At 43.4% G+C, this 17,845-nt stretch overlaps 1 protein-coding gene and 1 long non-coding RNA gene across 2 annotated transcripts; one reads left to right on the forward strand and one right to left on the reverse strand.

Moving 5' to 3' along the window:
* Positions 1-2,069: 2,069 nt before the first annotated feature.
* On the reverse strand, positions 2,070-17,756 carry ACOT13 (acyl-CoA thioesterase 13). Its single transcript, XM_040460302.1, has 3 exons — positions 17,473-17,756; positions 4,807-4,991; positions 2,070-2,319 (listed from the first exon to the last, which is right to left on the reverse strand). The coding sequence occupies exons 1-3, from the start codon at positions 17,551-17,553 to the stop codon at positions 2,148-2,150; spliced, it is 438 nt and encodes a 145-aa protein (XP_040316236.1). The 5' UTR covers positions 17,554-17,756; the 3' UTR covers positions 2,070-2,147.
* On the forward strand, positions 6,202-13,632 carry LOC121020311 (uncharacterized). Its single transcript, XR_005786064.1, has 2 exons — positions 6,202-8,708; positions 13,171-13,632. It is a non-coding gene; the product is annotated as an uncharacterized LOC121020311 (long non-coding RNA).
* Positions 17,757-17,845: the final 89 nt, after the last annotated feature.

The following is a 17,845-nucleotide window of genomic DNA, read 5'->3' on the forward strand; positions in this document are numbered from 1 at the left end:
AACCACAGGGAAGTAACCAAATCCAGGAAATGCAGTGTTGATACACCTTCACCTGTCCATATTCCAGTTTTAATTGCCCTAATAGCCTCCTGTCTTTTTTAAACCGTTGAATGTAGCTGTCACATCTCTAGTCTCTAATCTGGAACAGGTCATTAGCCTTTGTTTAATAACCTTGACATTTTTGAAGAGTAGGCTAATTTTAAAAAAAAAAATATAAGGTGTTCCTCATTTTGCATTTGAATGCTGTTTCTTTTTCCACAGTTAAATTTGGGATTATTCTGGCCAGCACCCAATCCAGAAGTGCACTGTCAAGTTGCTCTTTGTTAATGTTAATTTTGATTGATCAAGGCCTGTTTCTGCATTGTAAAGTTACTGTTTTCCCCCCTTGAAACCAAGAAGCAATCTGGAGAGCAACGTGGAAGTACCCTGCTTTTCATCAGGTGTTCTACTGAGGAGTTCTGATTTTTGCTGTAACCAGTCTTTCACTAGGATAGCTACAAATTGGTAATTTTCCATTATTTACTCCTCCCTCCACATATATCAGCACTTTATTGTAAGGAAGAGCCCTCCCAGCTCTGCCATGGATTATCTACCTACATGGTGTGGATTCAATTCCTCTTTCCCAAAACTGCATAGTTTGCATGCCTCTTACTATTTGAACTTGAACACTTGCTTACTTTCAAGCACAAGAAATGTTCATGTCAATTTCCCTATCTCAGCCCCGTAGCCCCGGAATCCACTATTTTCTCCAAGGAGCCCAGGTTCGTTTTAGAGGGAAATCTCAGAAATCGAGAACTGGGTGCCCTGTGTGCTTACTGCTCCGGGGAAGTCTGCTCTGTTGAGCACAGATCAAGCACGTATTCCTAAACAAGCAAAGACTACTCAGCCTTTAACTGCTGATAGTGTTTCCAAATTTATTTAAAGTTGCTTCCTTTCTTTTTGATGTTTAGTTAATGAAATGTTCAGAAGGACCCCATGATGCAAAAATGAAATACTAAGAATGCCACGTTCAACAGAACTTGAGAAATGGACTAAGTGATTTGTGATTTAATCTTTCTGATCCCGTTTTGTGATCTGCATGGTTTTATTCTAGGTACTAGAAAAGGGGTAATAGTATGTTTTTCTCCCCGCCCTTAGTACAAAATATGCCAGTCCTATGATAAATTCTTTTCCTTTTTTTTTTTTTAATTTTATTTTTGAAGAGTCGGGGGAAGGGTAGAGGTGGGGGGGAGGGTGGGGGGAGACAGGGGCAGAGAATCCCAAGCAGGCTCTGCACCATCAGCTTGAAGCCCAAAGCAGGGCTCAAACTCACGAACCACGAGATCCTGACCTGAGCCGAAATCAAGAGTTGGACGCTCGACTGAGTCACCCAGGCACCTCAATAAATTCTCCATCAGGGAAAAACAGCACATCCATCGGACTATTTCCTATGTCACTAATGTGCTTTGCCTCAGACTTCATTGAGGACTATTTTAGGCTATACGGCTCAATCTATTTTATTTTCCAATATGAGCTATGTTTCATTAATTTTGAAGTTCCATAATCTTGCAATTGGGTTTTGAAAAAATGTAGCAGTTATTTTAAGAGCTGAGAAGGACATAAATTCACAGATTAAGCATTTATATTTCCCTAAGTGCTTAAAATAGCTTAGTATTGGACTTTAGTTTAAAAGTAATCTCATTTCGGGATGCCTGGGTGGCTCAGTCAGTTGAGTGTCCGACTTCAGCTCAGGTCACGATCTCACAGTCTGTGAGTTCAAGCCCTGTGCCAGGCTTTGTGCTGACAGCTCAGAGCCTGGAGCCTGCTTTGGATTCTGTGTCTCCCTCTCTCTCTGCCCCTCCCCCACTCATGCTCTGTCTCTGTCTCTCAAAAATGAATAAACATTAAAAAAAAAGTAATCTCATTTCAAAATGTCCTTGCTAGCTTCTTTGCTTTACCTAAGTTTTCAGAGACCCTTTCAGCTAAGAATGTTTTCACCCAATTATCATACATAGATTACAGACTGAAGAGGTTTAAGATGAAAAGCACCTCACTCACTGTCATTTTCTCCCAAGAAAAGATTTCTTCACTTCTGGTTGTGCTAATTTATTTTGAAAGTTACATCTGTTCAAGTCAAATTTACACTTGGTGTTCGCTGTTGGATTTCTTTAGGCGGTGGTGTTCTGGTTTCCCAGGTGTTTTGTGTGTCTGCCTTGTGCTATTAATTTTCCCGTGGCCTTCTTCGTCACATCCACGGAGGTAAATGCAAGTGTTTTTCCTTCCTTCAGAACATGGGCTGTTATCACTATATCTTCTCCTATTTTAGCCGGTGCCATGTACCTTGAAGGGAAACAAATATAGTTAACAGCAAATAATTTTTTATTAAAATTCTGTATTTATTGGGGCGCCTGGGTGGCTCAGTGGGTTAAGCATCTGACTTCGGCTCAGGTCGTGATCTTGCGGTCCGTGGGTTCGAGCCCCGCGTCGGGCTCTGTGCTGACAGCTGAGCCTGGAGCCTGTTTCAGATTCTGTGCCTCCCTCTTTCTCTGACCCTCCCCTGTTCATGCTCTGTCTCAAAAATAAATGTTAAAAAAAAATTTTTTTTTAATAAAAAATTCTTTATTTATTTTTGAAAGAGCAAACACAGGCACATGAGCAGGGGAGGGGCAGAGAGGGGCACAGAGGATCCGAGGTGGGCTCTGCTCTGACAGCAGAACTCACAGACTGAGATCGTGACCTGAGCTGAAGCTGGATGCTCAACCAACTGAGCCACTCAGGCGCACCTTAACATTTTTTAAAACGGGAAGTTGTGTGCGTCCCTTAGATGTTGCTTATTTTCTTTCTACAAGAGTTTAAGAATGGTATCCATAAGCTTTCTGTCCTATCAGATTTGAATGGCTGGTCTTGACCAAGTTCATCTTCCCCATTTCATATCCCCACGAGTTTCTTTTCCCATAAATATGAGAAGCCCCCCCCCCCCCTTTTTTCCAAGTTTCCTCTTTCATCTTTATTTGGGAACATCCTGGGTAAAGTGTTCCTGGTGTCTGTCTACACAGTAGGTTCCCCCTTACCTGCAGTTTGACTTTCCATAGCTTGGGTGACCTGTGGTCCATAAAGCATTAGATGATCCTCCTGATCGGTCAGAAGGTCAACAGTGGCCTAATGCTGCGTCCCTGCCTACGTCTTTCCCTCACTGCGTCTGCTGCTCTGGGTGTCTCATCCTCTCCCATCCTCACTAGAATGGTGAGTACAGTACAAGAAGGTAGTTTGAGAGACCACGTTCACATAATATATCACGCTTGTTCTATATTATCGTTATCCTTGTTAATCTTACTGTGCGTAGTTTATAAGTCAATTTTATCACACGTATGTATGTATAGGGTTCGGTACCACCTGTGGATTCAGGCACCCACTGGGGGTCTTGGAACATATCCCCATGGGTAAGAGGGGCCTACTCTATCTTCTATCAATATTTAGAATTCACTCAACTGCACTTGAGTAAATTCTGCACTTTACGGCCCTTGAAACGATCTAAGGTGAGAACTATAAGGAATTAATTAATGCGAGCTCCTTAGAATGCTGGTGATGAGCCGTATATATTCATAAGTTGTTGTTTCTTTATGAAATATCGACAGTAAACCTTTGAGACTCTTTCTGCTCAGGTGGGTCAGTTTTTGAAGCTCCGGCAGTTCTTGATGGAAGCTGTCTGACTTACTAAAGAATCTTTAGGCTGACGATAGCAGCAGTAGGATCTCACAAGATCCCGAGGTGCCAGGTTTGGGCATCCGTGCTCCGGGCAGAGGCACCCAAGGCCAAGTAGAATCATCAGCGGGTCCCACCCCCACTCACGGAGTAAGGTAAGGACCGCCCAGCCTGCTCGGCAGTACAACGAACGGAAACTGTTCTTTCCGTGGATCTTAATTTCAAGACCGTTTGCCCTTGTCCTGTGACCTGTGAATGGCACCCTCCATTTATTTCCACAGTAGACGCGGGCTGAATTTTCTGAAGTGAGCCTATTAAAAGATTTAGATTGTCTACAAATCTGATAACGTTATTTCCACTGCCCTCATGTTGCATAACATTGGCTTTCGGGTGCCCCCAGTAAAAATCATTCTTCCGTTGTGTAGGTGGAAAAAGCAGTCATACTGAAACAAAACCCCCACGCCCTGCATTCTAGTGACCGGACTGGCACCAGTACTGGTTAAAACTGGAACTAGATCTTTTACATTTGGAAACATCTGACCCCTGCAGGCATTTTCACCAGAGTGAGTGACAGCCTGACATCTGGGGTGCTGCTTCCTGACCACACAGTTTATACCCATGGAGCCTGGTGGCAGCTGCAGGGAGAGATACAGGATTGCAAAACTGGCCATTTTGTGTTCACTCTGTTACAAGGCAATGGCGATGGATACTTTATGAAGGTTTATCCAACTCTGACTTTTATTCAGGCTTTTCTCCATATGCACTCAATCCAACCCTCCTAAGACCTTTGTACAGGTGGCACTTTTCAGGACTTTGTGCAGTGGTTACAAGCCGGGAGTTTTTTCCCCAACCAGTATACATAACAGAAGCCAAATGTTTGCTTCTTTGAATGTTTAGGTCATTACCCCTTTCCTCCGGATACATACATACTGCATTTGGAAATCAGTTGCTCCAATTCTAGATTCTAAGGCTCTGGGATATTCTGGGCACATTATACTTGCCCTTAAGCATGATCAGCTCGGGGCATCTCTAGTTTTATTCATGTTACAATTGTACGTAGTCTCATTGTTTGAAATGAGTTTTCACATTATAAAAAGGTATTTGTAGTACAGTTTGGATACATACGTTATGTTCATATCGACACTGACTCCTGGTGCTCCCCTTTCTGTGGATACCAGAGCCAATGTTGATACGTTATCCACTAAGGTGGCTATCATGCCACCATGCAGAGTGCCGTACTTATTGGCATGGCCGTCTTCTACTCTCATTTCACAAATCAGTTTCCCAGGGGTAGCAGAGACCAGAGTCATCTAAGTGTAAAAGAAAAAAAGAAGTTTGAACATGCTTTGGTATTAGGAAAGCCCAAACAGCCCATCAAGAATTATCGTCCGATTAAACTGAGTCACCCCAGGGCCTCGTGACTGGCTCAGTTGGTGGAGCGTGCGACTCTTGATCTCGGGGTTGTAAGTTTGAGCCCCACACTGGGTGTAGAGATTACTTAAAATCTTAAACTAAGTCACCCCAAAACAGTTGGACAGAAATTCAAATAAGTTGCCAATCTCTCTCTGATAGAAATTACCCCAAATATAAATTGTCTTAATCTTTTTTAACGTTTGCTTATTTTTGAGAGAGAGAGAGAGAGAGAGAGAGAGAGAGAGAGAGGCAGAGCATGAGCAGGGGAGAGGCAGAGAGAGAGAGGGAGACACAGACAGAACCTGAAGCAGGCTCCAGGCTCTGAGCTGTCAGCACAAAGCCCGACGTGGGGCTCGAATCCACAAAACATAAGATGACCTGAGCTGAAATCAGAGACGCTTAACCGACTGAGCCACCCAGGTGCCCCTCATATATAAATTATTTTTAAAGAAAAAGGAATATTTAGGGAAAAGACAGTAGTTTTTGTTAATCTTCCCTGCAGAAATCAAATATTCTAAGCTTTCCAGCCTTATGTATTACAACCTGACATCTCAATGTCTCCATAGAATTTTAGACCAAGAAAGCTAGCTGGTCCCTGTGATCTGTTAACCCATGATAGGTTTCGTTTGGACGTTCCCTAGTTTTTGCAGAGAGTAATTTTTATAATGACTTTGTAATGAATAGTTTAAAATAATTTGAATAGACTGGAAGAAATTCAGTAATTCAGTGAGTGTCTAGAATTCACAAACTTATACCATAAACCCATTTTAATATGCAAAGTTTCACAGAATCCAGAAGTTAAACTGCTTTTAAGATCCTGCCCCATTTATGGTATTATAAAGAAAAATAAGTACATAAAAGATAAAAAGGGAAATAATAAATTACAATTTTTATATCAAAATCTTTAAAAAGGAAAGTTTTGGGGACCCTGGGGTGGCTCAGTTGGTTGAGCATCTGGCTTCAGCCCAGGTCATGATCTCATGGTTTGTGAGTTAAGCCCCATATGGGGCTCTCTACTGTCAGCACAGAGCCTGCTTTGGATCCTCTGTCCCCTGTCCTCCCCTCCCACTCTGCCCACTGCCCACTCTCTGCCCACTGCTCCCCCCACCCCACTCACGTGCACACTCTCAAAAAATGTAAAAAAAAAAGGCTTTTGGAAAAATAATAGAAATATGTTTTTTATATCCTACTTAAATTACTAGGAAAAACGTCATAGCGTAAGATTGAGAAATTGGAACTGAGCTGTGAATGGGATGTGCTACATTTAGCAATGGTCATTTTTGCTGTTGCTAGAAATGTTCAGGCAGAATACAGATGAGTATTTGGTGTATCTGTTGTATTTGGGGGTGTGGGGTGTCTCAAGCATTAAACGATTAGGTTCTAGATAACCGCTATCTTAACTGAGCATTTTCCTATGCTAGGCTCTGTGGCAAACACTTAAATACTATGTAATAAGGAAGGGGTAGTTTCCACTGCTCCTTTAAGTAGGTAAGTGAAGTTCATGGTGGTTTGTTGTTGGGGTCACCCGTGATGGGACAGACCTGAAATTTAGATCTAGGTCTGTCTATCTTCAAGTCTCCCTAGACACTATAATGTCTCTGGATTTGCAGTGGCCTTTAACAGCTCCCACCAGGAAGACGCTTTGGAGTTTCACAAACCACAACTTTAGTGATTTTGCTGTTGTTTTTCCCCTGGAGAACTAGGCCCTGAGGTAAAACAAACACAGCCACACAATATAAACCATCCTAAACGATATCATGTCATGTTTTGCATAACAGGTAAGTCAATGGCAGATAATGTTAGACAGGATCAAGTCTATCCACACGATAAATGATGTAGCCACAAGGTGTCCTCGTAAACTACACATGGAACAGGACCAACGTGTACACTGCCCTCATTCGGGCATTTACACGAGTATGTTAAGCACTGACAACGTCAAGACAAATGAAATCAAATCCCTCCTCATAAGGGGTTCGCAACCTAAAGGAAGAGACCCGTACGCAGACCACTGCAGTGGGAGGGTTCCTGGAGAAGAGAGTACAGGTGGCTTGAAGGGCATCTAACTTTAATGGAGTATGTTTTTAGAGAACAGACATTAGGAAAGGCCTCCTGAGGGACAGGGAGGAGTGAGCCAAGTGAAGATGGGGAGCAAGCCAGACAGTTCAGGGAAGAGAACTGAAGGCAGTTGGGTGCCATGTGAAGGCCTCGCGTGTTGAGTAGAAATCAGTTAGAGATTATCGGACTTCGGCGGGGGTGACAGGAGGCCGTGCAAATGTCAGCTTGACTTTCTACTGCAGAATACAGTTTTTGACGGTTTTTCTTTCCCCCAACTTGAAAGGCCAAAGGACACAGTGGTACACACGAGTGGTTTAAAATACACACTGGAGTAGAGAGAATTTTGTTCCCGTCAGCCTGATCCTGCAAAAGAAATGCTTTTATGTGTCGCCCTCTGTCGTCTCCCTGGGTAAAATACAGGAATTAAGCCACTGGAAGCTAACAAAGGCATCGATGTCGGAGCCAGCCCCCAAAGCTAATCAATAGTCTCGTTGGGGAAGAGGCCCACGGAGAGCTAACCTCTCTCTGATGAGGAAGGGGGGTATGAGGAGAATCCTGTTAAAAAAAGAGAGCACAAATGATCTTGGTCTCAGTCAAGATACGGGTTATAGGGGACACGCTTGTTTGTTTGGTTATTAACCACGGCTAACTTTGGGTTCGAGACCACACTCCGCGACGCTGCACGCATTGTTTCCACCCGCACCCAGATCTCTGAAGTGGGTCCTGTTGTTTTCATCGGCCTCCCACATCTCAGGTTTAACTCCTCTGCAGAATCACCTCCCTTCACGGCTCACCTGGACTGCTGCGGGCAACCGGGTCCTGATGCGTCGGGTGTCACGCGGAAGGATAGCTGCCACGCCTGTTACGATGCAGCGGGGCCGAAACCAACAATGCTGAGAAGCACCCAGATACGTTCCATTCTCTGGGCCACCGCGGTACGATGGCAAGAACCTTTATGGCTCAGCCCAGTCCAACACGTGGGCTCCTCGGTTTATAGGAAAAATTACGTATGTGTGCCCACATACGATCACCTGTCCCTTTTCTGCACAGCCTGCAGCGGACTGCCTCTCCTCGGTTCCTCACGTGTTCACACGAGTTCCCACGGCTCCTGCCGCCAACCCTCCTTCCTCATCCCGCACACCCAGGCTCCGATCCCATCGCCGATAACCGTCTCCCCGTTCCTCCCTTACCTTTCCAGGAAAGACAGTGAGAAGGAATGCCTGATAATCAGCACGAAGGAGATGGCCCCCAACAGGAAGCTCCGTGCGGACCCCAGAGTTCTCCTTAGGCCTTGACGTTTCCGGTCATCCTGGTCCTGGTCCTGGTCCACAGTCATCACTGTGACTGCTGGTGATCGCTGTGCCGCTCACCACCCTGCCTCTGCTAATGAATGAAGACGTGTGTGTTCTCTGGCTCAGTGAGGGTGTCTGCCACGGGCCTAAAGGAGCGTGGCACGTGGCCTGAGAAAATCTGTGTATGTAACCACGCGAGTCAGCCACGGAAGGACGCGGAATACGAAAGACCGCGCTTAACACACAAAAGCACCGAGAACCGAGGAGGTCAGTGAATGAGAAGTTTATGTATTTGTGAAAGAGGTTGTCTTCAAGCAAGTTGTCCTGATGACAGACACTGCTGATTTCGTATGTGACGCAGTGCAGATACCAGAAGGAAGTGTCGGAGGACAACGTATAAATGTACCTTCATAAAAGCAGGAAAGGAGGGAGGAGCAAGAAGGCGGGAGGCACATCGGCAAACAGGCCAGTTACGGTAAGGGCCCCTAAGAGGGCATATGCTACAGAAGTACTGTGGCTCAACCATGTGCTGTAGCCGCCCAGCACTTGGGTTTTATAATGTGTGTTTTAGCGGTTTAATTGCACGGGTGGCTTTAGATCAATAGGCAAGAGCATCAGCTCTGGAGCCAGGCTGAGGCAAGATCCTTAACTGTGGTCAAGAGCAGGGTAACGTTCAAATTAAGCAATTGGAACACAGCCCGGCATATCATGGGGGATCGAGACATTTCAGTTCTCATCCTTGGTAAAGTTGGGACCCGAACACAACTGTGAAACCCCAAGTTGGTTTGTATAGTTTCACATTGGATTTTTCTTAAAATCGCCCGATTGGAACTTAGAATTTTCCAATTACTAAACTCATTCACTGAATGACCTCATGACTAAATTCAGTGGATATTTTTCAGGCCTTTGTTTACCTGACCACTCAGCATGTCAAGACATCCAAACCTTTTCCTGGCCTTTCCTGAACTCCCACGTCCACCTTCTCCTGGGTTTCCCCCTCCTCCTCTGTGGAGTGCCACAGTCCCTTTGCTGGCTCTTACTCTGCACCGCCCACCCGAGTCTTAGGGTCATCTTATCATCCGGCCTCATGAGACCACCAAAGGCCACACTGGCTTTCAGTTTCCCTCAGAAGGTTAGAGGACAGGTTCTCTAAAGTTAGGCACTATAATAGAGTTAATGGCATGGGCTTTGGGGCAGATACGTGGGTTAAGATCCCAATTACTAGCCGTAAGGGCTTAGAAAAGGTAAGCTTCGACTTTCTCGTGTATAAAATGGGGATGACAGTCACAGCATTGCCAGGAGGATGAAATAAAATTTGTAGGTAAACCAATCAGGCTCAGAGTACTCATATAACCAGGTACTGAATAACCAGGTGCCTTTCTGAAGGTGAATATGATCCCATGAGATCCCGTGTCTTATGTCCTGCAGTTGGGCTCCTTCCTGAGCAGATCCTGTGTACGTATCTGTAGAAGTACCAGCCCCCGGCCACGGGCAATCTCAGCTGGATAAAGTCTTCGCAGGGCAAACAGCCTACTGTGTGGAGCTGCCCCCAGCCCCAGAGTCCTCTCTCCTCTCTCTCTCCTGTCTCACTATCCATCAGCAAAATCCAAACTACCCATTGATGCCAAATCCTTTTCCCCTACCGTATCAGTAACTCTTACTTGAGCCCACAAGTCCTGTCTGCTCGACCTTCAGAGGAGCCAGAATTCACCACTCCTCACCCTCTGCTCTGGTCCAAGCCACCACCTCTGCCCAGTTCTTACAGCTGTTCCCAGGCTCACCTTCCTGCCTCTGCCCTTGCCTGCCTCATGTCTGCTCTCTCACTACCAACAAGAACGCTCTTTTCAAAATTCTGTCCCTCTTTCATTCAAGCCCTTCAAGGTGACAGCCACCTACTAAGCCATCCGATATCTCCTCTCCACCTTGTCCGCTTGGGATTCCTCCCGAAATACTGCAAAGACAGTGTTTTAAGTCTCTGAGCTCTTACGTTTGCTTTTCTGCCGGGAACACTCTTCCCCTTTGAGTGTCCATAACCTGCTCGGGTCTTTACTAAAGTGCCGCTATTTCGGCGACATCTTCCCAGATGACATGAGTTAAAACTGAACTCTCCATAACAGAACCCCACAGGAATACACGTTGTAGGGAAAAAATATTTAAGCTTTCCTGTCCCAATACTCTTTATCATTGGTCCCTGCTTTATATTTTTTTTATAGCACTTACCACCATCTAACATACTATATATTTGACTGACTTATTCTGTTTAGTGTTGAATTGACCACACTAAAATGTATGTTCCATACGTGGGAGGATATTTTCGTCAGTTTTCTTCACCTCTATATTCCTGGTGACTTGAATGGTGCCTGGCACGTAGTAGGCATGCAAGGGTTTGTTGAGTGAGTGAATACATTAGAATCTAAAGGCCAACTACAGGAGCATTCTGTAACAGTATGCCCAACATTTACTGGCACAGCAACCGACTGAACAGACTATCGGGAATATCTTCCGTGTGCCAGGCGGTCACCTCCCACTAGGCACTGACAAATACTTATTAAGCATCTACTAGGGGTTTGCTCCCAAAGAGTGCTCTTGACGTGGGGAGGAAAGACAGAAAAATAGGTATTTTCACTAATATACAGTAAGTCTCATAATAACAGTTAGCCAAGGTATTCAGCAGGGTCAGACAAAGACAGTTGGGGATGCCAAGGAAAGCTTTTCAAGAACGGAGGTGGTTGCCACTTGAAAAAGACTTTGAAGAGTAGAAATGGGGGGCCAACTGGCTCAAGGGCAGAGGATCCAAAAATAAGATGTTGTCCTAGTCCTTGGAGAGATAACTAGTAGAGGATGTAAGAGACGGCCAAAAATACAAAAGTTAGCAAGTGAGTGCCATGGGAGGCAAACAAAGCCCAAGGGAAGAGCTAAGAGGAATTTAACAAAATATTCCCATAAGAGTTGACCAGATGAAGTGACATTCTACTCTTGTTCATTGGAGTGGTGACAATGGTGACAGACATGCTTGTGAAGAAACATAAACCATCACTATTGTTTCTCAATGGCTGGTAAATGGCAGGCTTTATTGAATCCTTCTAGAATACCTATAAAGGTGGATTCTGTGAAGCCTCTATGGTATATTAATCACATTGGTAAGATTTCTCTCATATACAGGTTCTCTGCTGCCTTGAATCTGGAAAAGAGGGGCTAATAGAGAAGGACCCCGACACACTGAGGACTGGGGCAGGGTCTATACATGTCTTCAGATCTCCTCTCAAGGGGAAAAACACAGACTTGTGTAGAATTTTTGCAGGTGATCTACTTTAGAATCTAGTATCTGAAGACAGGTAGGAAGCCCTGCAGGAACGGAAATATGGTGAGCCAGGCCCAGCCAACAGTGGACTTGTCCTAGGACAGCACCACAAATCAAACAGCAATAAAGAAGTTTAAGTCATCTCTGTTCCCTCTGTATTCTGTATTCCAGAAATTCCTGCAATTCTCAGGGTGGTTGAATAAAAATTAGGCTACCTTTTTTTTTTTTTTTTTAAGTGTTCTGTGCTGCATTTCAAAAATGCATACATTTAGTTTTTATCAAAGCTCTCAGATACCTTTCTGAGGTCTTCAGGAACTGGAGGACTTGAATAAAAGGACTACTTGGACAAGTGGTAGAACATTTCAGCAGCATCTCATTTCCAGGTGTATGTAGAGCCACTAAACCTTGACTGTCTTCCACGCACGCACAGACATGTATAATCATTTCCCTTGAATTGATCCTCCATTCACCCACCCCTGCTACAGTTCTTAATTTCACAAAATATGTAGAGTTGTTCTGAACTGATGCCAAATCCCTTTTCCCTATGGTATCAGTAACTCTTGACTTGAGCCCATGATTTCACTAATTGTATCTTGACTCCTTAAATTCTATCTCTGAGCGATCTAAATTGCCACGTTCCTCCTCTTTATTAGATTTTTAACTGCAACGATCATTTCATATGAATAAACAGTGTAGAGATGCATTTTCCTACCTCCCACCCCTTCAGTGCCATGTATCCTGCAATATCATTCTCTAGACTTTTTCAAACATATATGCACATAGAAGGCTTTTTTCCTTTCTTTATATAAAATTACAAAGGTGGGATCACATGATACGCATTACTTTGCAACTTTCATTTTTCTCTTCCTGGTAGAATAGTCATGCTTGTAGCTCATATCACAGAAATCTTCTTTAATTGCTTTGTGGGATTCCCTAGTATTTGACTATATTAGATTTATTAAAGTATTGCTTGATATATGTTCTTTGAATATTTTTTACCATTACAAACAAAGATGCTTTTATTTGCGGAAGATAGATTACCAGAATTAGGTAGCTGGGTAAAAAGGTTATGTAAATTTTTAACCAATCTGCCAGATCACTTTTCAAAACCACTGAGTAAGAGTGCCTCATTCCCGAATTCATCCTCAGGAATGCATATTATTCCTCGTAATTGCTCTTTTTACAATATGATGGGCAAAATAACACAGTGTCTCATGGTTTAAGTTTGCCATTAGCCAGGTTATGGGTGCTGCTGAACAATCCTTCATGCTTACTGGCTGACTACTTAATTCTTTTCCAGATAGTTGTATTTTGACTTATTTATTTATTTATTCATTCTTTTTTTAAATTTACATCCAAGTGAGTTACCATATAGTGCAACAATGACTTCAGGAGTAGATTCCTTAATGCTCTTTTTTTTTTTTAAAGGAGGTTCTACACCCAGCCAGGAACCCAACACCAGCTTTGAACCCATGACACCGAGATCAAGAGTCAGACTGAGCTAACCAACTGAGCTAGCCACTCAGGTGCCCTGGATTTCGACATTTATTGTATCTCTTGCCATAAAGAGTTTAAATTCGTGAAATGCACAGTGCCAGACACATAGTAAATGCTATTATTGTAAATAAATATAACAATTTCTAATTTTATAAAGTCATACGCATCATTTAATGACATGCTCCTATGATAAGTCATTTTTTTAAAATGTGCCTTCTTTACATAGAGCTATAAGGGATTTCTTTCACCAGTTCCCCTATGGTTAGATATTTAGGTCGATGATGGTTAATGGTTGCACAACAATGTGAATGCAATTAATACTGAATTGTACACTTTAAAGTGGCTAAGATGACAAATTTTACATCATGTATATTTTGCTGCAATTTTTTTTTTAAAAAGGGGAGGATATGGGGCACCTGGGTGGCTCAGTCGGTTGAGCATCAACTTCCGCTGGGGTCATGATCTCGTGGTTGGTGAGTTCAAGCCCCCACCAGGCTCATCCCTGTCAAGCATAGAGCCCACTTCAGATCCTTGGTCCTCTTCACTCTCTGCCCCTCCCCTGCTTGTGCTCTCTTGTCAAAAATAAACATTAAAATAAATACATTGAAAAAAGTGGGGGGATCCACCATCAGTGTTTCCTGAACTTTTTTATTCATGGGACTCTTTTTTCTCAGGGAACAGTTGATGGGACTGGTACTTCCCTAGATCTCACTTTTCTCCTCTCCTGGATGATAAACTCCTAGAAGGCAAGGAACTGTGGTTGGTATTTCTTCATCATCTCACAGTACTCGGTTTGTCGACTGATTTTAAAGTGATCTTATAGCAAGAGCAGGACTTTCAGTGTTGGTTCTTCTCTATCAGTATTTTACAAAAGATAGGTTTTGTGGGTATCTATAAACATCAATAAACCACAGGTGGTTTTGTTTTTAGAACAGGCTAAAATAAAGAAGCTCCAATGTAAGATCTCGTGCACGAGGTTGACATCTGTACCAGGACTGATAGGAAGGTGCTTTCTTCAATAGGTCATTTTGGGAAGAACAGAAAGTCACCATCCTTTAGCAGATTCTATATGCTGGGGTACAATATCTGTCCAAAAACCAAAACTCCCCTTGGCATATTATCAGCCAAATTTTCAAGTGTTCTTCTATTTAATTCATTGGCTTTTAAAAAAATCATTAAAAGAATCAAAGGTTAGGACAGAATTTTCTTACCATATAATCAAGGAAAAAAAAAACGCAACTCTCTTTGGATGAGGGGTTTCTCTTTCTTGGGGTAGTTAGCTAATCTGGTAGAACCCAGGACTTCTGTTTTTCATGCTTATTTATAAATGATTCCTATGGAAGACCTGTGGGGCCACTGTGGGAACGGGGCAAGGGGCAGACGGAGAGCACTGAGGCTGCACCACCGCTTCTCACACTTGTTAATATTAAGAAACATCATCCCTCTTCATCTCTGCAAAAGCAGTGAAGTAAGCACACAGGTGTGTCTGAAAGATCATATGCATCCTTACTCCAATTTAGTTTTAACAAGGCGTTTGCATTAAATGCTTAAGAATGAGCATCCTTGCCTTGAAAAATCTCTGGTGTCATATTTAACCAAAGGGACAACTATTTGACATAAAATACTTTTGTCAGCCAAGGTCCAGGGACGCAACAGAAAGCACACTGGTTATTTTAACAAAGAGAATATAAATAATTGTTAGTAGAGACTTAGAGACAGACCACATTCTGTCTCATACCAAGACATGTGGAAGTCTGATCTGAACAACCGGTTCAAAGTTCAGTGCAAACTTGGAACGAGAGAGTAGCAATTTATCTAGTTTTAACCCAGCACAAAGTGAGTGATTAAAAAGGTTTTTTGACATCAGCACTATTGACATTTGGACTGGGGGATTTTTTTTTAATGTTAATTATTTGAGAGAGAGAGAGAGAGAGAGAGAGAGAGAGAGAGAGAGAGAGAGAAAGAGAGACGGAGCATGAGCAGGGGAAGGGCAGAGAGAGAGGGAGACCCAGAACCCGAAGCAGGCTCCAGGCTCTGAGCTGTCAGCACAGAGCCCAACACGGGGCTCCAAATCACAAACCGTGAGAAGTCTGACGCTTAACCGACTGAGACATCCAGGTGCCCCCTGCATAAATATATATTTTAGCCCTAGCAACTCTGCCCACACAAAACAAACAACCACAAATCCTATTTTAGATCAAATTAATACAGAGCACCTACAATGGTATTGACCTGTGCAGTTAGTATGACAGTCACTATCCACAACTCCATATTGAGCACTTGAGACATCGTCAGTATGAATTGAGATGTGCTCTGAGTGTAAAATTCACACCGGACTTCAAAGATGAAGTCCCCCCAAAATAATACTCTTTTGTATTGATAACATACTAAAACACTATCTTGGATATAATGAGTTGCTTAAAATATATTACTAAAATTAATTTTACTTATTTCTTTTTGTTTTATAATTTTATACATATAAAATTATGCATGTGGCTTGCACTTGTATCTTGCACTGTATCTCTGTTGGACAGTGCTGGGTCTAGAATAATTGGTATCACTACCCAACTTTAAACTGCAACATCTGAGAAACTCTATACATCTGGTTGAACAGGCATATCTTCTTGGAAGGCAAGTTACCACCAGTGCCGACTCAGGCAGGCACACACGAAGTTTAAGAGAATTTTAACCAGACACTCAAAGGCAAATCCAACCCATGACAAGATTATCATGAGAGGACACACATCCAAAAGGTTAACAATGAAAATGGCTCCAGAATTTTTAAGGAATTCAAACTTCCCCCCGAGTCCAATACTTCTTTCTTTGCATAAGAGATCTCTCAAAGGGTTAATTATAAAGTTGTGTATTGTGTTTGTTATTTTATCGTGTTTGCTATTTGAAAACATTAAATACATTTGCCTAAGTATTATCTCCTATGTTTTTCACAAAAGCCCTTACAGATAATTAGGGAAAGTTATTTACATGTTGAAAATACAGCCCAGGTGTTGTTTCCAGGAGGAAGACCTTGGTCTAATGCACCACATTCTTCCAATGAATGCAGTTGGTCTGTGTTTAAACTCCACTTTTAAGTGACCTATTTCCAAATGTCCCCAAACTCTTTCCTAATCAGAAGGAAAACAGGCATGCATGCTTTAAAATATTCAGAAAAAAACCTAAAAGTTCTTAGGTTGTTAAATGTCTTGCAAATCTGACATAACCAAGGGCTTGTTATTCATGCTTATTTATAAATGACTCCTATGGAACAGGATTTCTACACAGACCGCGAGAACTAGGAATCTGGGCTAGTCTGTTCATGTGGCAAAGTGGACAGGGGCTAGCCTGCCTAACTCTGTAGGGCCACTACACCAGAACTTGTCCTTCCTCCCTTACTGCAAGTTTTTACTTTCAAACACTCTAGGCTGCAAGTGCATGGTAAATATAGATTACTTCCCCCCGAGAGCACTACAGGCATTTGTTCAAGGGTTGAACTTTAAAGTCCTTTCTAGCTCTGAAACCGAGCAACTGTGTCTCCGGAACAAGTGATAATCATTCAAACAGTCCCCGACTTACGATGGTTTGACTTAGGATTTTTCAATTTTACGATGGCGTGAAAGCGATACACACTCAATAGAGACGACTTCGAATTTTGAGTTTCGATCTTTTCCCAGGCTAGCTACATGCATGCAGGACCATGCTCTCCTGACGCTAGGCAGTGGCAGGAAGCTCCCAGTCAGGCCCTCCATCAGGACGGTAAGCAACTATACTTAAAATTACTCTGTACCTATACAACCATTCCGTTTTTCACTTTCAGTACAGCGCTCAATAAACTACATAAGATATTCAACACTTCTCACAAAACAGGCTGTGTGTTAGACGGTTTTGCCCAACTGCAGGCTAAGAAGTGATCTGAGCAAATTTAAAATAGGCTAGGCTAAGTAAGCCATGTAGGCTAGGTATACTGAATGAAGTTTGGATGTGCCATATTTTCAATTTACAATGGGTTTATCTGGACGTAGCCCAATCGGAAATCAATGAAGACCTGTATTTATGTACATTTAGATGAAATAAACTATGCACTTGACCTAGCACATAATGGCTCTCCATAACAGTAGTAATCATCATTGCTGAATTTACCGGGGCATCCAACAGAATCTAGCGAGAGCTACTAATTTTCAGCGCAACCCGCCCCAAGCATCGTACTTCCGTTAGAAGCCAAGGCTTTGACTCCAATACCTTTTCCAAAACTCTATCAAAATCGCGACCACTGCCCATCGTCTTCAACAGCTCCAGCAGGTGCTGTGTCAAGCGGTTCATCGTGGACCGTTCCTGCTTCTGGGCACCGCACAAGAATGAACCTTGCAAGAGCCGGGAGCCCCGATGTGTTCGCAAAACACCAAGGGCGAGCAGGGCGAAGAAATCTCCGTCTTCCCCGCCCACTGTGCGCTCCGGGTCCGGCGTCTCGGGCTCCGGCTGCCAAGGCGTCAGGGGCTCGCGCTCTGAGGTTCCGACCCCGCTTGTGACCGTGCGCGCAAGCGCCGTTATATCCGCTCCCGCCCCTGCCGCCGCCCGCCCTCCCCCCGCGTGGCCACGCCCATCGCCCTCGGGG

The sequence above is a fragment of the Herpailurus yagouaroundi genome, unplaced genomic scaffold (assembly GCF_014898765.1).
Source record: "Herpailurus yagouaroundi ecotype Mexico unplaced genomic scaffold, PumYag 250, whole genome shotgun sequence".
NCBI lineage: Eukaryota > Metazoa > Chordata > Mammalia > Carnivora > Felidae > Herpailurus > Herpailurus yagouaroundi.

Coding starts and splice junctions, on each gene's coding strand:
- ACOT13 (XM_040460302.1), bottom strand. CDS start 17,553: ATGAACCGCTTGACACAGCACCTGCTGGAGCTGTTGAAGACGATGGGC. Junction 4,992..17,472: donor TTGATAGAGTTTTGGAAAAG/GTATTGGAGTCA, acceptor TTTTACACTTAG/ATGACTCTGGTCTCTGCTAC. Junction 2,320..4,806: donor AGTGTCGATATGAACATAAC/GTATGTATCCAA, acceptor TTTCCCTTCAAG/GTACATGGCACCGGCTAAAA.